General features: G+C 39.8%; 1 protein-coding gene across 1 annotated transcript; it reads left to right on the top strand.

The window, feature by feature from the left end:
* Positions 1-10691: 10691 nt before the first annotated feature.
* Positions 10692-21419, top strand: LOC117034443 (zinc finger protein OZF). Its single transcript, XM_033127342.1, has 5 exons — positions 10692-10995; positions 15407-15580; positions 17982-18108; positions 18395-18487; positions 19178-21419. The coding sequence occupies exons 2-5, from the start codon at positions 15566-15568 to the stop codon at positions 20635-20637; spliced, it is 1695 nt and encodes a 564-aa protein (XP_032983233.1). The 5' UTR covers positions 10692-10995; positions 15407-15565; the 3' UTR covers positions 20638-21419.
* Positions 21420-21944: the final 525 nt, after the last annotated feature.

Below are 21944 nucleotides of genomic sequence, written 5' to 3'. Positions count from 1 at the left end.
TATGGAAAAAAATAACCGCTTAGCAAAACAGGTGTAAATATATCTTCTTTAACTTAATAGATATTAGCTACTAAAACGTTTCAGCTAACATTGTTTTTAATGATGAGACTTTCAAGATATTTCCTACTTGTTCAGCAATGAAGTACACATGTCTGCTGCCACTTTTTCTGCTAATTTTTGCTGGAGGTCTTAACCAGCATGCCAATAATAAAACCTGAGGGGTTTACATTACAAATTGGAAATGAGGGAAATTGTCCTCATTTGCAGATGATATGATTGCCTATGTGGAAAGACAGGAGAATCCACAGACAACCATGTAGAATAAGAATCAGTAGGATCACTGGATACTTGGTCGATATGCAACTTCAGATAGGTGCTAGGCACCAGCAATAATTGGAACATTTTTGAAAAGTACTCTGTTCACAATAAAAGTTACAAAAGAGTTTGTAAGATTTCTACCACTTTATTGAAAGATCTTTAAAATGACCAAAATAAAGGAAGAGGCAGATTGCTTATTCAATGTGAAGGCTCAGTATCACAAAGATAACTGTGTGCGTCCAGTAAGTCTCTTAAGTACCAAGATGCAGATAAACATTGGTAAACATGCAAGAACTGAGGGAGTATAATTTCTATGAAGTTATTGCAGAAATTATTGAAACATGAATTTTACCCATAAAGTATGAACAGATAAACAATGGCAGAAGAACTGAGCATAAGCCCCGAATCCATTTGACCATAGATATAAGTCTTTAGTAGATTTATTGTGACAACTTCTGCATGTGAATTTTAGTCATAAAGTCTAATGTAAGTGCTAAAAAGAAGACTATAGAAATTATAAGACTAAAAGAAATGGGAGAAAAATGGGGAAAGACGGTAAAAGGTAATGTAAGAATGTTGATCTCATCATTTTAGTCTAGAGAGGGAGGTAAATATCATCTAAACTGACTTAACAAAAAAATAAAAGAATAAGTACACGTAAAGTAAAAAAGAAACATCCAGAAAAATCTGTGGTTAATCCTGGGCAGTAGAAGGAAAGAAAGAGGAAATAGAACTGAATGAATTACATCATTGCTCATTGGAGGGACTCAAGAAATGGCAAATGGAGTCCCTTTTGTTGACCATGCTACCTTGGTGCCTGGACAATTGAAGAAGACAAATTTGGGGATGGCCTGAGAGGTGGGTGGGACTGGCAGGAAAGCCCAGGACTCCTGCAAGAATATGAGCATAGCATCGTGACAGCTTTCCCAATATCGGGATGACTCCATGACCCAAGCAGAGCTCATGTCCTTAACAAGGAGACACCAGAATTCAGAGTCAAGCATGAACATGACAGATCTCATCACCGTGACCCTGAGTGGGAGTGGGACTTGGAGATGAGGATCCGTTTTGCAGACTCCGGTAGGGCCATCCCAGCATGGCGCTGAGAATGCCCTGTCTATCCCACAACCCCTTAGATACAGAGGTCGCTGCAGGGGAAGTTTTTCAGGAAAGTTTCTGTCAGCTGCACCAGCTGTTAATTAGTTCATCTTAATAACCCCCAGGAGCTGCTGATGCCGACTTGTCTTGGGACTGACATTTACAGCTTCTTTGTAGATACATCACAGTCCCTTCGTAGGTGACAGGGTAAATGCAGCAGCTCTTTGGAGAGATGAATTCGGGATCTCAGGACACATAACTGATGTGTGTGGCTCTGATGGCCACAGTTCTGCTGCCAGTTCCAGTGACAGAGATCAACGTTGGTGAGTTTCACTATGACTCAGACTTGAATAAGGTTTGGGAGAGAGTGTCCCGAGAGGAGAGGGCAGGTGAGGAACTGGCCAGGAAAGTCTCTTGGATCTCAGGAACAGCTGTGCCTCAGTTCTGGACCCTGTCTGGACTGATAGAGTGATGAGAGGGTGACATAGTGGAGACCCCAGAGCAGGCAGAGGGTGGGCGTGGGGACTCACTCAGCTGGACTGGACTAGGATATTGCCGAGGCTGTGGCAGCCTAAGGGGAAAGGTTTGCTCTCCTCCTTTTTCCCATTAAGAGTGGGGACGAGGTTTTCCATTACCTCAAACCACTGAGAACTGGACTCAGAGCCGTTGATCAATATGTCTTTACTTGTGGTCCCTGCTCTCTGCACACACGTGTGCATGCAGACTCACACTGCTCCAGTATTGCCCTCACAGACACATTTCAGAGTTTGGATGGAGCTGGAGACACGGATAAGCCTGGGTCCTAGTGGGCTGGTAACATTGCATGCTTTTCTTCACCACTGAAAAGCACCATTTAAAAGCGACACTGAGTAACAATCCAGTCTTTGGAACCAGGAACAGCTTTTTTCCAATTCCTCTGCCTCCTACAAGCTGAGGTATTGGGCTCTCCTGACAGGGTGTTTCAGCTTCCCAACCTGTGTGCCAGAGATAACAGTGTCACTCTGAATGCTAAATAGTGACTGAATTAGAGAGGGTGACATCGCTGGCACACAGCAAGTCTCTACAAATGGTAGTCACGAGGGCCTCTCCTGCGTGATTCTACAGCCAGTACTTTACAGCAAGGAAGACACGCATCTGGCAGCTACTGTCATCCAATTCACCCCATCTCCGTGTGACTGTGGCCTTCCCAATTCCATCTTGTGTTGCTTTGGAGGTTTTGTGGAATGGATCTGGATTACTTTGTGTGTGTGTGTGTGTGTGTGTGTGTGTGTGTGTGTGTGTGTGAAAGAGAGAGAGAGAGAGAGAGAGAGAGAGACTATATCGAGACCCCACCCATGTTTACCAGTATACCAGTGAATGAATTCTCTCTAGGATTTTTATGTCGGAATAGTGAGACAGTACATACCCTGGGTCAGATTAAATCCAGCCTTCTGTTTACTGAATTGAGAGACCTTAGCCAGCTGAAAATTCTCTCTGCCTCATTTTCTATCCATGTAAAATAGGGTAAGGATATTCTTTGACATGACCATTAACTTACATGAAGGGCCTACACCTAACCCTAAGGCCCAACATATAGACGGTCATCAATAAATTGTATCTACTGGTATTTTCTCTGAATGGACTGTGAGCCACTTATTAGGAAGTGGGTTACAAATACAAAAATTGGTAGCTCGGCTCTAATCTCACTCTTTATTTCTATTTTCCTAATCACTTTCACCTCTCACGCTTCTCATTTTGTTTTCTCCCTATTGTGACTAGGTCCTTCCAAGTTCATTTTTCTTCCCCTTTTAGTCACCTTTAAGTCAACCCCCTTTAGATTATTTCCAGCACTCTTGAAGCCAGGGGCTTTGTCAAAATCACTGCCATGGCTCCAAGTAGCAAGTCTGATTATGCCTAACTCGCCAGCATTCTTCACAATTCCATTTACAAATTTTTTCATATTTATTTCTGACTGATGCTTGCCTCTATGGCACTTGCCATACTCAAGTTTTCTTTTCCCTCTTGTCCCTGTTGTCAGCTTAAATTATTTTCATAAGGAGAAACCCATGAAGCACCAAATTCCTGGGGAGAAAGCAAACCCAGCGGACATGATGGGTTCTATTGCAGAAAATTTTACCCTGTAGCAAAACCAAGTGGATGAGACAGGATCCCTAGAATGTAGAGTGTGGGGTCAACTACCACATGTCCCACTGACCACCTGTGTAACTTTGAGCAGGACACTTGAACTCTCTGGGTTCCATTGTTATCACCTGCCAAACGAGAATAATAATTACTTTGTGTCCTTTGTTGAATTAACTGGGGATTTAATAAATCAATATATGTATTTAAAACCATGAGAGCAGTACCTTGCACAGAGCTAAACAGTACATTTTCACAATCTGTATCCTTATTTTTCTGGTCCACAGTGCGATGTGACGTAGCAGGCCCATGTGTGACCGTTACAGCAGGAAACACCAACTCACCCAGCCCTGATTTGATCGGTGACCTGGTTGTGTTATCCTTTCATGTTCTAGAGACTCTGACCCAGGTTGTACCTTTGGTGCTGGAGAAAAGGAGGGCGATCATGTTGACTAAGGTCAGTGTGAGAGGTGTTTGTTTGTTTGTTTAATGCAGGAGCTCAGCAATGCTGTCTTTAGGTGTCACAGCTCTTTCTGAAGCCAACATTGTTACTCCACAGAAAATTCTCAGATAAGCAGGTGGGTCTCGTTAATTTGTTCTGAAGGAGAAACAGGAGCAAGAAGACATAAACAGATCACAAAATGCAGAGATATGTGTGGTAATAAAGCCGATTTGCTGGTAGATCTAACTAGTCCCAGACTGGAACCAGAGCTTTGACTTCTATTCTTCAGGGCCAACTGCTTTCTTTCCCTTTGGGGGCACAATTTCCCCTTACTCAGTATGTCTTTCATGACATTCCAACAATACTATCATTATATATTGATGTAAGATCTTATATATGACTTTCTTTGTTCCCTGGTATACCATATTCACATTAAAATGGCAAAAGGAGAATCTTGGAGGTATTTGCTACTTAACTGTTTCTGAAAAACATCCTTGTTTCTTGGTAAAGATGGTATCAAATTCACCTCCATGGTTATTTTAAGCTCTTATTGTGTGCGTGTGTGTGTATGTGTGTGCATTTTGCCTATAAAAAAATTGATGAAAACAATTTGCAGTCATATATCTTGCCTCCTATGGGGCTATGCATGACAGTGATGCCTCCAGAAATGTGACTGACAGCCACAGGGGGATGGTTGAAGAGTGCAGATGAGGTTCAGTCAGTTACCATCATTTCAAAAGTATTTGCTGACCGTGTCCTGTGGGCCAGCTACTCTGCTGAGTGCTGGGTAGGTAGAGATAGCAGAATAAACATGTCTCCTAATGATACTGAATTTGAGCTCAAGGGGTTAAACACAAATTAACTACACATCTTAAATAAATAGCGGGAAAAGACTTGAAGGAAAGCTAAAGAAATTTTGCTCCAAGAGAAAATAACTGGTAATACCTAATGAAGGATTAGAGATGGACTCTCAGAGTGACATTAGCTGAAACCAAAATAGTGACTAAGAGTAATGCTGCTACATAGACTGTGGAAAATGCTGCAGCAAAAAAAGAGACTGTTAGATGTCCTTGAAGTGGGAACGACTTTGAAAGCTCAAGTTATCAAGAGGACAACTGTGTAACCGGGTGTATTGAGTGAGGAGAGGAGCAGTAGGTGATGAAGCTGAGATGGTAGGACTGTGTGAAGGATTTTGTCTTTTGTTCTAAATACAATAGGAAGCTATTGAAATCTTTCCTATATTTTTCAAAAGTTTATTTCTAAAAATTGTAACTGTTGATTGCTTTTGTAAATAGGGTTTTCTTTTCCTATTTTCCTCATATAGTCTAACATTATTACTTGTGTATGTGAGTTTTGTATGTTAACCTTATAGCTTGCTACTTTCCTAAATTCTTTTATTAATTGAGTTAGTTTTAACATTGTTTCTCTAGGGATTTCTTGCTATATTATCCTATCATCTGCAAATACAGTTTTACTTCTTTTTAAATTTTTATGGTATTTATTTTCTCATATAATTATGTTGATCCATACTTCCAGAACAATATTAATTATTATTTGAAGTAGTGGTCCTCCTTGCTTTGTTCCTGCAATATTTCCCCTTAAGCAAAGTGCTAGTATATAAATACATAATCATGCTAAGGAAGTGTCCATAAATTCCTATATCCTTGAATGGTTTAAAAAAAATCATATTGTTGATTTTTCTCAAAGGCTTTTATAACATCACTGGAGACAGTCATATGAATTTTTTCCTCAGATATATCAAGTGCATTTTATAATATCAAGATATATATGGTGAGTTTTCTTAATAAAATTTCTATTCTTGCGTTCCTACTGTATGTCTCACATGGCCATGTGTTCTTTTCCTAATACCTTGTTTCCAGTATGATTTTATCCTTGGCCCATGTTTTATGAGGAAGAATGCTTTAAATTTCTAAACGTAAGTAGCACATTTAATCCTGTACTTACTTATTACTACTTGCTAAAACAATGTGTGTGTGATTACTAAGACACACACACATTCTGTAAGAACAAGAAGGATACTGTGGACGAATGCACACCTGAGATACATTGTTATCTCAGGGAATAGAAGAGTAAAGCTGGAAATGAGAGTTGGGGGACACAGATTAACTTTTTCCTTTATAGATCTTTATATTATTTTATTCCCTGTGGTATACGTGTATTAATCTAATAATTTGGAAGAACAATTTACTTAGTAAAAATTTCTATATATTATCACAGAATCACTAAGTGCTGGAGTCCCTGATACATATTTCCACAATACCATTTATATCCTTCATTCATGGAGTGATTTGTGTTTTATTTATATCAGATTTTATATATGTGTCCCCCACACTAGGCTCTGAACTCTTAGGAACAGTGATGCAGGTCAGTTAATCTTTGTATATCTGAGGACCGACAACCTGTTCTGGCATATAGTGGATGTTTAAGGACACCTTTTGAAATGCAAGATAAGGCTTTACCCTGGACTTTATGTCCTAAATGTGTACACCAAAGGATTTGGGAAATAGACTAAATAATGAAGCATTTTGCATGGCTGTATGAGCATACACAGAAACATGACTGGATGGCTACTCTGAATGGCAATTTTGAGCTCACTGGTGTGGAATCCCCTCCCCAGAAATGTAATTTCTGTCCTCAAAAAGGGGAGTTACTGAAGGCCTGAGTCCCCATCAAAATTGGGGATATTGGAGCAAATCTGTGACTGGTCCCATCACACTGAATTCTAACTTCCTGAGCTTCAGACTCTTTTCTGAACTGTTTTTTTTTTTTCTTTTCTTCCCCCTCCTCCCCCGTAATTCTATGAGAATGACTTTTGAAGACTTGTTCCTGAGGCTACTTTTCCTGGTCCAGACTGGGATCCGGGTGCTGGGGAATACCTTTCTTCTCTCAACCTATGGTTCCACATCCTGCACAGGCCACCCACTGAATCCCATACACTTGATTTTCACCAATATGGATATCTGTGGCTAACTTCTTGGTTCCTCTCTTCAAGGGGATTCCCCAGATGATATTTATGAGGGGAGTGACACACATTTTGGATAACACTGGGTGTAAACTTGTCTGTTATATCCACAGAGTGGCCCGAGGCCTTTCTCGTGTACCACTTGCCTCTTCAGCAATTTTCAGGCAATCACCATCAGCCCTAGAACTGCTGGGTGGATAGGGCCCAAAGACAGAGGTTGGAAGAACATCAGTTCTTCCTGCTTTTTATGTTGGATCTCCAACCTGCTGATAAACATCTCATCTTTGTTCCTATGAATTTAGAGGCTTGTCAGCATACTCACAATTTTACCAAGAAACGGGATTATGAACTATGCTTTTCTAAAAATCCTACAACTTCTCTTGCTGCAAAATACATACTTCTAATGACTTTGTCAGATGTTGTGTTCATGGGACTCATGATTGGAGCCAGTGTTTACACAGCACTTCTTCTATATAGACACCATGAAGGCATATTCACACCCTCAGAAATGCCCCTAGATTCTCCTCTGAGTCAAAAGCCATTCAAACTGTCCTACTTCTAGCAAGCACCTTCATTTTGTTTTACCTCACCAGTTCTATTTTTACACTTCATGGTGTTGTTTTTTTCAAATCTCACGCCTGGGTGCAGCACACTGCCACATTCCTGATAGCATGTTATTCCTCTCTCAGGCCCCTTATATTGTTGCTTTGAGATCCCCAAGCACCAAGATTCTGCTCTTAAATGGTGGAAAAACATCCCAAATTACTAGTCGTCCCACTCACAACAGTTTCTCTTTTCTCCAAAGATCTAGTTATTCACTGATTCAGCAAGGATATATTGATGTCTAGAACATGACTGACATACGAGTCAAAATACTGATGATGAAAAGATTTGTATGACATTGACTTAAACAGGTAGAGGTTTTCAGCTTCACTCAGAAGGCAGACAATCCATAAACACAATACTATCTAGGTGTTAGCAATGTCTTGATGCTTTGTGATTTTCTTCTTGGAAATGTTTGATGGAAGCATGGAATTGAAGTTATCAGAGATAATGTTGGGACATATCAGAATTTGTAATGGTTTATTAGGGTAATTATTAAATTGGATGCAGTGTTGTATATTGATAAAAAGTAATGACTTTGTGTGCCAACAAGATCTATAACCCATGGAAAGTAACTTAATCACTATAGACTTAGGATATTTACCTGTAAAATTCATAGATTGTATCAGATTATTGTGCCAAAGTAAATGAGGTGATGAGGCAGGACTTCCAAAATGGCAGATTGAGGACTTCTGTGAATCCACTCTTCCATGAATGTAACATAAATACTGGCAAAATTATCAAAGTCAACTTTTTTTTTACTACTCCAGAAATGAACGAAAAGCATTTAGTGAAGAAAAAAGTTTGAACCTCGGTAAATACTGTGGGCTATATGGAGTTTTCACTTTGTTTACTCCCATCCCCTGCTCCCCAGCTCTGAACTAGCCATGGAAAAATGGCAGCCTCACAACTGTAGTAGTCATGAAAACCTTTTGTCAAAAACATTTGGTTTCAATTTTTTAACTCTGCAGTAGCCTAAGGCTGCAGTATGAATTGGTGTAAACAATAGCCCAGCCAAAATTTTTAAAAGGACTATCTGAAGAACAAGATGTTTACAAAGAGCTATTGAACACATATTCCTGAGGATCTAGAAGGCCACACACATGTACAGGAATGTTTACAAGCCCTGGAAAGATGTGAAGGGCACCAATAATTCACCTCTTGGGGACTCTGAAATCCTGCAGGAGGGGATGGCTAATGCAGACTTGTCAAGTTCCTGAGCATTGAAATATGGCCTCAACACACACAAAGCAAGTACACTTGACAAAGGGTAGAAGGCTTACTGACTCAAGGTGACTAAGAAAATTTCTGATCAATGATGAGCTAACCAAGCAGAGACTTCAGTGACCACACACTACAGGGAAAACAGACTTTACAGATTTAGTTCAGAATGTCACTAAACAAACTGCAACAGCAACAAACCCTGAGGACAGGGGGAATCTGATATCCCAAATTGCAACATTATATTATCTAAAATATCTAATCTCAACAAAAATTTGTGATACAGAAAGAATCACAAGAGTTTGGCTCATACGCAGGAAAAAAGCAGTTCATGTCATAAAAACTGTCCTTTAGGGGTCTCACATGTCATCCTTACTACACAAAGATTTTAAATCAGCTACTATGAGTATGTTAAGGAAGTAAAATACGCCATCTTTAAAGAACTAAAGGAAAGATGATAGTGTTTCACCAAAGGAACTTGTGGCAGGGGCCAACCTTATTAAACTGGTGTATCTACTTGACTGGTCAGTGTACTGAGAGCTTGTTTGTGGGGATGTTGAGGCAGTGGGAAAATAGGAAGTTTTAAAAATTTACTATACAATAATTAAACAAAACTATTAGAATTAATAAGTTTATCCAGTTTGCTTGATATAATATCAATATATAAGTCAATTGTATTTCTACCACCAACAAAGAGTGAAACAATGGAATTATAAAATACCATTTACAAGAGCATTAAAAATGTCAAATATCATGAAATGAATGTAATAAAAATGTACAAGACTTCTATAAGAAACATCAACTTTATTCAGACACATTAAATAAGACCTAAATAAATGGAGTGATACACAGTGTTCATGGATTTTAAGACTTCTTATTGTAAAGATATCATTACTCACGGTGATTTATAGATTCAGTGCAGTCACAATACAGATTTCAGCTACTTTTTTTGGAGGGGTGGTAGTTGACAAGGTGAATTAAAATTTTATTTGAAAATATAAAGGGCCAAGAAAACAAAGTCATTCTAATAGAAAAAGGATATAATCTGCTTTATCAGATTATAAGATTTAGGAAGCTCACGTGGCTAAAACAGTATTGCCCCAGGAATACACAACAGATCAATGGAACCTAACAACGCGCTTTAGATCGGAGCCATACAAATAAGGACACTTGATGTATGACAGAAATGGCACTACCAAGCAATGGAGAAGACATTGACTTGAAATAACGCTGCTAGGATAATTATTTATATGGAGGGGGAAAACTCACAGAAACAAATGAGCGGACGGATTGTGACTATTCAGGATACAAAGATCCTTCTTTGATGGATCTCAGTTCATCTTGTACTACGACACACAAATTTCTCTTGTGGAATATGGTTGCCATTGTCTACTCCAAAACCATTTTTGCCCCCGTCTTTAACCCCTCACTGTTTCTCATCAGAGGTACACATCCAGAGCACTCTCCTCCTACCTCCCTGTTCCTCCAGATTCAGTTCTAGTCTCCTAATCTCCATTTTCTCAAACAAGTTACTGGCATTCTCGCTCTGAAAGTTCCCCAATTCTCCTCCCCAAACCCGTTGTTTATAGTACAGACCCAAACGTTTGCAGCATGGCCGCATCTTTCCTGAGGTTTCGGAAAGGCAATGCGAAGGTGCGGGCGCGGCCCGTGGCAGCTTAGGCCTGGCCTGTGATTGATTTAGCTCTCAGGTCCGATCAAAGACTTAGGGCGAGAATGCTGAAATGCTAAGCATGCTTGGCGGTACTGACAGTCAATGCGAAAGTGGAAGAACCAGAGATGAGAAGTCTTGAAAACAAGAGAAAAGATCACTTGAACTTGAGGTTTTTAATCCTGGTCGGCGGAATCCGGTAACCTAGATTGGCCATCGCGCTCTCCGTAGTGCGCGAATCCAAGATGGCGGCGTGCGATCGAGGATGGCCGCACCCAACCCAACGTAACGAAGACGGCCCGGCCATATTGCCTGGCGGTAATTCCAACAGGCACCAGAATCACCGATTGTAGATAAATCGCTCACTTTCAAAGTGCTACTGAGTCTGCGTAGTAGCCCCAGAGGCGGACCATCCAAACGGTAGCGGAAGTGGAAGTGGCGTACTGAAGCATGGCTTCCTAGGAAGGTCGCTATTCGCATTTGAAATTACGTTAGATTTCTGCGAGAGGCTTTAAGAATCTGGCGCCGTGGGAATTCTGTGACGTAAGATGTGGTTTGTGGTGGGTACTCGTGGGGGGGCGGCGTGGTGGCTGGTGTTTAAGGCGGCTTCGTAGTTGTTGGGGGAGTTGTGGGCATCAGTGTTTAGGGGAGTGGGCTTAGAAGAAACCATTCCTTTTCACAGTAACAGGTTGGCTCCGGGTCGCGCCCCAGGCAATGAGGGAAGCGTTGGGAGAGCCACTGTCCGAGGGGCCCGTGGGGTATGGTCGGTGAGGATAGGAATTGGGGGTTAACCTGGGATTCCCGTGGCCCGAGTTTAAGCATCCGAGGGGCCCGTGGTCCACGTGAAAATGGTGTCTGGCGAGCTGTGAATGGGTGCCAGAGCTGCGTGGGTGTGTGTGTGTAGGGGGGCGGGGGACGGAATCCGTAGGCTTGGAAGAGGTTGGTGGGGTTGGAAACGTTAAGGAGGCCTCAAGTGGACGGAGGTGTGTATTAAGCCTCGGGGTGTTATTTTCCCCAGCGTTTTATACAGAAGAATTTCAAGCATACAGAAAAGTCGAAAGAATACCAAATGATCACCTGTAAACCCGCAGGTCCATGAATTGTTAAAAGAATACCATAAACACTATGTGTGTCTGTCCACCAGTATACACGTGTGTTTGTATGCACTTGAAGTCATGTTAGTTCTAGCATTTTATGTCAATTCTTCCACTTGTTTGTGTGACTTTGGGTAAGGTACCAAGTTCTATAAGTCTCAGTTTTGCCATTCAAACAAATTGATATCTACCTCACAGGTAGGTAGGAGGGTCATACCTCATCTAACCCTAGTTACCCCACAAAAGCCCCATTTCCAACTATCACCATATTGAGGAGTAGTGTTTCAGCATACGAATTTGGGGGACACAGTATTAAATCTGTAACAGGTAAGTACTTGACAAAAGGTAGCTATTCAACTGTGTGCCTTTCTAATGGGTTTTTCTATTTAAAGCAATTCTATTAACATATGTCATCTGTATGAGTTTCTGTTTGATATTAAATGGAGATCTTTTAATTTTTTATCACAATATCATTGTATGCTTATGTCAATAAAAAGCAGAGATAAAAATCACCTTCAATTTACTATCTAGAAGCTATCTGTAGTGTTCTGAAATGTATTTTTAAACTGAATTATATATTGTGGATATTTTTCTTTTTTTAATGTATAAAAGTCGATCAGATTAAATGCATATTTCAAAGTCTTCTGATTTAGTTTTTCAAAACTTCCCCAATAATATTCTATATATAATGCTTCCACACAGTGTGCCAGGTTTTTCTACATCTTTATCAACAGTGGGTATATCATCCTTTTATTCTTTTCTACCATGGTAGCCCAATTTAGAAAATGTGGTTAGCCTTGGCTTTTCTTTATAATTTTAATAAAGGTCATGCTTGATTATTTGAAAATGGAAAAGTTCTCCATCCTTGTTCCATGTTCTTAATCACTCCACTTTACTGTCCCAAAGTTTGGAACAACAACTGTTCACAAATTACTATGTATTATTCCATTGACTTTTATTTTATCCCATATGTATGGATACTTGAAGAGTACACTCTTTAGTTCTTCTTGTTTCTAAGTTTTACAAGGATAAGGTGGTCTGCTGCTGCTTTTCTCAACTCATTACATGTCAGTGATTCATCCATGTTGCATGTAGGTTTGGATTGTTAAAAAGAATTCCATTGCATAAATAACATAACTCACATGCATTTTTCTGCTGTTGGACATTTGCATTGTTTTGTCTACTACAAGTAGTGAAGTTCTAAACATTCTTATATGTCTCCCAATGATGTGAGAATTTGTCTAATCTAGGGTGTATACCAAGAAGTGGAATTTCTGATACAAAGTAGATTAATTTATCTAGAAGGAAAAGGCAAATTGCCTTTGTACGACCTTACTCTTGCATCAGCAATATGTAAAAGTGCCTCTTGATCCATAGTCTTTCCAACACTCAGTATTTTCATTCTTGCTTGTTGATCATCTTTTGGGAATAAAAGGCATCTCATTGTGGTCTTTATATACACTGTTCTCATTACTGATCATCTTTTTATATGTTCCTTGGCCAATTTTAAACCTGAGAAGTTTGTCTTTGCTTTACTCATATTTAGAAAGTAGTCTCATATTTGAAATGGTAGTCTTTTGTTAATTACTTCGTAGTAAACAATTGGCTGGACTTTGTCCCCAGTTCCTTGGGAGGTAGCCTCCAAATTGTTGGAATGTCCTGAGTGATAGAAATGTCTGTGTAATTTATGGTGGGCCCTGGTATTTTGTACTAACAAGGTGACTCATGGTGGGTCCCTAGATAGTTTATGCTAGTGAGATCACTCAGGATGGAGCTGCTTATGCCAGAAAGACCAACCATGTGATTAGAGCATTGGGGCTTAGAGCCAGGTAATAAATACCAGCCCAACCTCCAGGAGGGTAGAGTTGCTGGAGGATGAGTCACATGCCAATGATTATTTAATCATGCTTATTTCATGAAACCAATAAAAACAATAGATGCTGAAACTCAATGAGCTTGTGGTTGGCAATACTCTGCATATTGTTACACACAGATATACTGGATGAGTAATGTGTCCTGAGTCTAAGTGCAAAGTGGTGGAAGCTTCTGATTTGGGACCTTCCCAAACCTCACTGTATTGTGTCCTTCCATTTGACTGGTTATGATTTGTATCCTTTTGCTATTATAAAACTGTAATTTTGTACATTTCCCCTCCTCCCAGGTACTTAATACGTTTTGTTGGTAAAGTGTTTTTTTTTTCCTTTTAAATCTTTATGTTGTTTGAATATGAAATTGCAGTTAATGTTTATATTGATCTTAAAACAGTTGCATAATGACAGTTTTGTTTCTTCATTTCCAATTTTCATTCCTTGGATTTATTTTGTCCATTTTACTGCTCAGGGTTTGATCTGGGGTATGTTTTTGGGTAAAGGTTTTGAGAATGGTTATCATTTTCATGTTCTTAGGTTTAAAGAAATACTGCGGATTTTTTTGTAGACACTCTTTATCAAATTAAAATTCTTGTCTATTTCTAGTTTAGTAAGATTTTTTAAAATTGTGAGTGGCTATGTTATTTTATTGTCTTTTCATCTGTTGAGATAGTTACATGGTTCTTATTACACTGTCCTTGCAGTCCTGAAATAAAGTCAACTGCACATTGTGTAATTCTTCTTATATATCAGTGGATAAGTTTTATAATATTTTTTTTATTTAAATTTATTGGGGTGACAATTGTTATTAAAATTACATAGATTTCAGGTGTGCAATTCTATATCACATCATCTATAAATTACATTGTGTGTTCACCACCCAGAGTCAGTTCTCCTTCCATCAAAGTTTTGTAATATTTTATTTAGGGTTTTTATAGCTAAGTTCATAGATGAGATTGGCCTATCATGTTCTTTCTTATATTGTCCCTGAACTCTAGAACTTTTCTTCGGTTCTCTTGCTTGTGTATCTGGTAATTTTTTACTGGATGTCAGATATTGACAGTTTTATATTGCAGGATTTTGTTTTATTCTTTTAACTAATTTTGGGTTTGCTCTGGGCTGTAGTTAACTTTGAAACAGTTTGATTTTTTGGAGGCTTTCTTTTAGCTGTGTGAAATGAGGCCAAACAGTCTTTAGGATTACTTTGTCTCTGTTATTGAGACAGTACTCTGCTGAGAACTCTATTTGACGTCTCTGCATATTAAAAGGTCTTTTCCACCCTGGCTAGTGGGAACACAGACAATTTCTGATCTTGTGTGAACTCCAAGAGTTTTTTGCACCTGCTCCTTTCCAGTGGACTTAGTAGTTTCCTCAGTTTATCAGTTATTACCCAGAGACTCAAGGGAACCCTCTGCACAACTGTAGAGTGAGTTTTCTTTCTCTCTGTTTCTCTCCCCCCATCCCCTTCCTGCCTGGCAAGCTTGCCACCTTTGCTTCCTCAGACTTTGAATTATGTGTTATTAACTCAGCAAGACTACCAGACTCTTCTTGGGCTCCTTCTCCCTGTGCTGTGGCCTGGAAAGTATCTCCATGCATTGAGCTGCAGCATGCCAAGGGTCTTGCCTTTTTTATTTCTCCTCTTTCTTGATTTCTGTGTCTCAAAATAGTTGTTCTAGATATTCTCCCCATTTTTTAAAAGTTGGTTAAGATGAAGGATAATTCTGGTAATTCACCCTGGAATCAAAGGATTTATTGATGATGAGGGTTTGTGTTTTATCCTTGCTCCATGAGTTAGTAGTTATGTGGCTTTTAGCTAGATGCTTGGCCTTTCCTTTCTTGGTTTTCTCTGAAATGGAATAAGTATAGTTTTTAACTCAAAGAGTTATTATAAGGGTTCAATGAGAAAAGAACATGCTTATAACAGTTCCTTGAATGTATAGGAACTTGATTTTATTATTATTTTCATGCCACAGTCTTTCCTTAAATCTGTAGATGCTGACTTCTACAATGAGGCAGCTCCTGTAAAGGAAATAAAAAGTAGATCTCAAGTCCAGCAATTAATTCTTGCTGAGGAAACCCTTGATGAGACACCATTATCAGGATTTTAGGACGGATCCTAAAGTGGTGGCCATTTCCTGAAAGCTGCTGAAAATGACCACGTCCCAGGTGAGCTGTTTCCCAGTTTATTATCCAGTAGATTTTATAAATCCAGAAGTTTATAAAAATGTGTATAGTCAAAGAGAAATATGTACACAGAGGATGCCAAAAAAATGTGTACACATTTTAAGAAAGGAAAGAACTGTATTAAAATTGTAATACAATGAATGACGAAACTAGCATTCATTTGATTAATGCCATCTTTTGAGCGAACATCATACTACACACTGCTACCATAATTCAACTTCAAAAAGTGATACATAGAACAACTCCTAAAATGTGTACATTTTTTTGGCACCCCCGGTCTATACAGGTGTGAGTGTGTGTGCGTGTGTGTGTGTACATATGCATATATACACACGCACACACACACATATGGTGGCTAGAAGGGATGTTCTTAGACTGAGAGACAGAATAAATGATTCAGAGTAGTCATCAGGAAGGGAGCTTTATCTGCCTGTCATAGGGTCCTGCAAGGTGCTAATAATTAGAACATTGCCACTGTGCAGCAGGATCCAGAACTGAGTTACAAACATTTCTATGGTAACACTGGAAACCATCACAAAACAAATAAAAACATGTTACAAGATTTGTATGTAAGGAGGAAGCCCATGAATTCGTTGAGATCTGTAAATATTTCCTGGACATTCAGTGTGAAGAAATGTCTTTGATGGGTCTTCCTCTTCTAGTATTTTTTTTTTTTTTAAGATTTTATTGGGGAAGGGGAACAGGACTTTATTGGGGAACAGTGTGTACTTCCAGGACTTTTTTTCCAAGTCAAGTTGTTGTCCTTTCAATCTTAGTTGTGAAGGGTGCCTGTTGTGTGGGAGACCCTGCTCGCTGCACCATTTGTCGTGAGGGGCGGCCTGCGGGGCCTCTGGTCCTGTTCCCCAAATAAGAATGCAGGATATGGCGAAGCCAAAAAGGAACACCCACGGAGCCATAGATAGGGGAGTCACACCACTATATTCTCTCTGGCGGCCGGGCGAGACACACGCAGTAGTAGCCACACGATCCGCCGTCTGCCATTCACTTCTCTGCCTGCCAACCAACCAACCAACACAGCCCCGCAGTTACATCAGTAGCCAATTGGCTAACCAGTTACAGCTGATGGCCAACCAGTCACAGTTGATGGTCATTCACTACCCGAGCCAGCACCTCACCACATGAGGCTGAGAGCCTGGAAACTGCTCTCTGGGACTCTGTCTCCACAGTGTCGTTCAGCTTCAAGTTGTTGTCCTTTCAGTCTTAGTTGTGGAGGGCGCAGCTCAGCTGCAGGTCCAGTTGCCGTTGCTAGTTGCAGGGGCACAGCCCACCATCCCTTGCGGGAGTCGAACCAGTAATCTTGTGGTTGAGAGGACGCGCTCCAACCAACTGAGCCATCCGGGAGCTCAGCGGCAGCTCAGCTCAAGGTACCATGTTCAATCTTAGTTGCAGGGGCTGGAGCCCACCATCCCTTGCGGGATTCGAGGAATTGAACTGGCATCCTTGTGGTTGAGAGCCCACTGGCCCATGTGGGAATTGAACCGGCAGCCTTCGGAGTTAGGAGCATGGAGCTCTAACCGCCTGAGCCACCGGGCTGTCCCCATCTTCTGGTATTGTTTTGCTGTTGTTGAAGTTATGGACCCAGTGAACAATCATCTTAAGGAAATGTGGGAGATATAAAAGGCACAGCTAGAAAACTTTAAAAATCTCTTCTTACCTGTGAAAAGAAGATAATAGTGCTTACATAAAGGTTACTATGCAGATCATTGTGTTAATATATGTAAAATGTTTAGAATGATACATAACACATATTAAGAGCTCTGTGTTTGCTTTTGTATCATAATTTAATATGATACAATCATATTTCTAAAAGTCATAGATAATTTCTAAAAGGCAGTTCTGAGCATAACATACTTTTGTATCGGAAAAACACCACAGTGGCTACCAATTGTCTGGAGGAAATGTGTAAACTTGCTCTAAGACCTGTACCTGCCTGTCAGCTGGACATCTGTTCTCTTCAGCCTCTTCTTCTTTCTTACTGAACTGTTTTGCAGTTCCTTGAACTCAAGTAGATCAGAAACTATTTGATACAGGACCATGCTTTATTTCCTTGTTTATATATTTTTTTCCCCCAAAATGTACAGTAGGTAACATTCAGTGCTTCTATGGTGGATTCTAGGTGGGTTTTAGGTATTTTAAAATTTTAACATTTTACATTGGGTGAATGAATGAGGGAAGAAGTGAATGAAGAATACACAGAGAGGATAATTTTAATGAATTTGCCAAAAAGTATAAATCAGAACTAGATACAGAGAAATATTTATTTATAAACTTTCATAGTATAAATAATCAGAATATCCAATAATTATTTTATATTTTATTTCATTATATTAACTTTAGACTAAAAAGGATTATGTTATAACAGGGCTTATTGTCATTCAAAGATGTGGCTCTGGATTTCACCTGGGAAGAGTGGCAGCTACTAGACACTGTTCAGAAGAACCTCTACCAGGATGTGATGTTGGAAAATTATAGCAACCTAATGTCATTGGGTAAAGATAACTTTCCTTAATACCTCAGCATAAGCCCATTAATTGCCTGTATTTTTTCCATTGCTGCAGTTTATGGGTATTCTGATATCCTTAATGATTTTGGACTTGGACTTGTATAGGTGATAGAATTTATTTTCTTTATGATCAGACAATGACAGTACTTACTTTCATTTTTCAAACGAAAAGTTTCTATTTTGCTGAGATTTAAACTATACATTTCCTGAAACAGAACTTTTCCTCACAGGCCCTAATACTGCTCAGGTTCTCTGTGATTACCCCTTGACAGGTTATCAAGCTACCAAGCCAGAAGCAGTGGTCCACTTGGAGAAAGGAGAACAAGGAACAATAGAGAGGGAATTTCCAACTCATTTTAGCCCAGGTGAGTGAAACCAATGTAATGGGAGTTAGGGAAAGCAAAGTAACAATTGGTGTGGGACCTTTTTTCTAATAGTCTCTGAACCTTTAGAGGTGACTTAGAGTAAGTGGAAAGAGTTCTTTTGTATGAATGTTGCCTGCTTCTGTTCCCACCCTTCCTTATATGAGTCTTTTTTCCTAGCCACCGAGGAGATGCACCTCCTTTTATCTACCCTGAGTCAGACCTTTACTTATTGCATTTGATCTTTCCTTTTTTGCTTAGTTGTTCTTTTGTTGCAGCTTTTGGACACAACCAGCCTCTTCTACCTCTTATCTGTATTCACCACATACCTCTTATAGTATGCTTTCAAATATTCATAGATTTGTTTCAAAGTTTGATAACACCCATGTCCTTCAGTTTGTTACCTATTACTGTTGTTTTTATTGGATGCCTCAAACTTATATTGTGCACCTGCTGTATCACTTTCTTCACTCTTTTCTTTTAAAGTTTATTTACTTATTTATTTTTAAGGAGGGCACAGCTCACAGTGGCCCATGTGGGGCTGGAACCGGCAGCCTTGGTGTTACTAGCACCATGCTCTGCCCAAATGAGCTAACTGGCCACTCCCTCTTCATTCCTTTTTAATATTGACTTGAGATGGCACCCCTCTTCATTTCATGATAACGGTAGGATTCATTGATTTCCCCCCCCCAGAAGTAATGTGGCAAGTTTATGAAGATATTGAGAAGGATGGACTTCTGGAGAGAGATCATGAAAATAATGCATTGGGAAAAATATTTTTTCTCAGCAAAAAAATTGTTCCATTTATGGAAAACCACCACAAATGTGTTTCAAGAGGAATAAGTTTGAAACAAAATTCAGATTCAAATTTTCAGAGTAAAAACTACGCAGAAATGAATTCTGATGAGTCAAATGGTCCTGGAAAGTTCTTTTTCCATTCTCTATATGAAACCTCCCATGCTCAAGCCCAGTCCTATGAACGTAACTTACGTGTAAAGGCTTTCAGCCTGATGACAAACCCTGAAAGGCATCACAGAATTCACACAGAAGGGAAACCTTATGAATGTAGTGAATGTCCAAAATCCTTCAGGTATAAGTCAAAGCTCATAATACACCAGAGAACTCATACAGGAGAGAAGCCATACAGATGCAGTCAATGTCAGAAAGGTCTCAGTACAAAATGTTATCTCACTCTGCATCAGAGACTTCACACAGGAGAGAAACCCTATGAATGCAAAGAATGTGGAAAAGCTTACAGGGAGAAGACAAAGCTGAGATTACATTACAAAACGCACACAGGAGAGAAACCATTTGAGTGTAGTGACTGTGGGAAAGGTTTTATGCAAAAGTCAAACCTGATTACCCATCAAAGAAGTCATACAGGAGATAAACCCTATGGATGTAGAGAATGTGGGAAGGCCTTCTGTAGCAAGTCTCAACTTGTTGTTCACCAGCGAATTCATGCAGGAGAAAAATCCTATAAATGCAGGAAATGTGGGAAAGCTTTCAATAAAAGCTCCCACCTTTTAACACCTCCGAGAATACATAAAGGAGAGAAACCTTATGAATACATTGAATGTGGAAAAGATTTTGTACATGCATCACAGCTTATTGTACACCAGAGAAATCATACAGGAAGAAAACCGTACGAGTGCAAGGAATGCGGGAAAGCCTTTACTAAAAAGTCACACTTCATAACACATCAGAGAAGTCATACGGGAGAGAAGCCTTATGAATGCAGTGAATGTGGAAAAGCTTTTACAGTCAAGTCACATCTCATTGTCCATCAGAGAACTCACACGGGAGAGAGACCCTATGAATGCAGTGAGTGTGGAAAAGCTTTCATACGAAAGGCAATGCTCATTGTCCATCAGAGAATGCACACAGGAGAGAGACCCTTTGTCTGTCTTGAATGCCAAAAAGCCTTTAGCAGTATGTCAGTGCTCAGTAGACATCAGTTGATTCATACTGGAGAGAAACCCCATGGATGCAATGAATGTGGAAAAGCTTTCCGCCAGAAAAACCATCTTATTACCCACCAACGCTGCCATACTGGAGAGAAACCCTACGGATGCATTCCATGTGGTCAAATCTTTAACCAAAAGTCACAGCTCATTAGACATCAGAGACGTCACACAGGAGAGAAACCATAGCAATGCATTTGATGTGGGAAGTCCTTTTTTGAGAAATCATACCTCAGTGTCCATCAGAGAAGTCAGGCAGGACAGAAACCTTATCAGTGTAGTGAATGTGGGAAAACTCTCTGTCAAGTTCTTCCTCACTTCACATGAAGAAATTTATATAGGAAAGAAGTCTCAGAAACACAGTGAGTGCTGGAAAGACTTTAGTGAGATGTCAGATCTCATTGAATATAAGAGAATTCACACAAGAGACAGCCTATGAATGTGGTGAAAGTTAGGATACTTTTAATTTTAGGATACATTAATTTTAGCCTTTGTGAATTTCAGAAACTTATCCAGGAGAGAAATCTTTTAAATGCATGAATGTAGGAAGATTATTTGCCACCAACATAGTCTTATATTTCATTAGTGAAGGGCAATATGAATGAGTTGAAAAGTTAAAATCATTTCTTGAGAAAAGAAATTCCATTATACATCACATAGAAATGAAACCTGTTGAGTGCAACAAATGTTCTTGACTGGTTATCATAAAATAATCAGTTTTCATTGAGGAAAACTCACAAATGTAAATCCTGGAGTACCGTCCATATGAATGAGTTTTCTTACCAAAGAATACAGATGACTGAAGACTTGTAAAAAGGGATGCCTCTGGCCTAAAGTCAAAACTTACTGTGTGGGGCCAGCCCGGTGGCTCAGGCGGTTAGAGCTCCATGCTTCTATCTCCGAAGGCTGCCAGTTCGATTCCCACATGGGCCAACGGGCTCTCAACCACAAGGTTGCCAGTTCAATTTCTTGAGTCCTGCAAGGGATGGTGGGCAGCTTCCCCTGCCCCCTGCAACTAAGATTGAACATGGCACCTTGAGCTGAGCTGCTGCTGAGCTCCTGGATGGCTCAGTTGGTTGGAGCGCGTCCTCTCAACCACAAGGTTGCTAGTTCGACTCCCGCAAGGGATTGTGGACTGCGTCCCCTGCAGCTAGCAACGGCAACTGGACCTGGAGCTGAGCTGCGCCCTCCACAACTAAGACTGAAAGGACAACAACTTGAAGCTGAACGGCACCGACAACAACTTGACTTGGAAAAAACTCCTGGAAGTACACACTGTTCCCCAATAAAAGTCCTGTTCCCCTTCCCCCCAAAAAAACAAACAAAAAACAAACAAAAAAAACTTACTGTGCATCAGATAATATTAAGGAGAATTAGTATAGTGTAATGTTGGTGGGAAAATTTATTTACATATAAACAACTTTATAATAAGAATTCTAATCTTGTCCAATTATCACACATTTATACAAAATGTAGCACACAGTATTGGTTTCATG

This window comes from Rhinolophus ferrumequinum, chromosome 15 (genome assembly GCF_004115265.2).
Source record: "Rhinolophus ferrumequinum isolate MPI-CBG mRhiFer1 chromosome 15, mRhiFer1_v1.p, whole genome shotgun sequence".
In the NCBI taxonomy this organism is placed as follows: Eukaryota; Metazoa; Chordata; class Mammalia; order Chiroptera; family Rhinolophidae; genus Rhinolophus; species Rhinolophus ferrumequinum.
The sequence above is the reverse complement of the archived record's forward strand: the minus strand, read 5'-3'. Positions and strand labels throughout refer to the sequence as shown.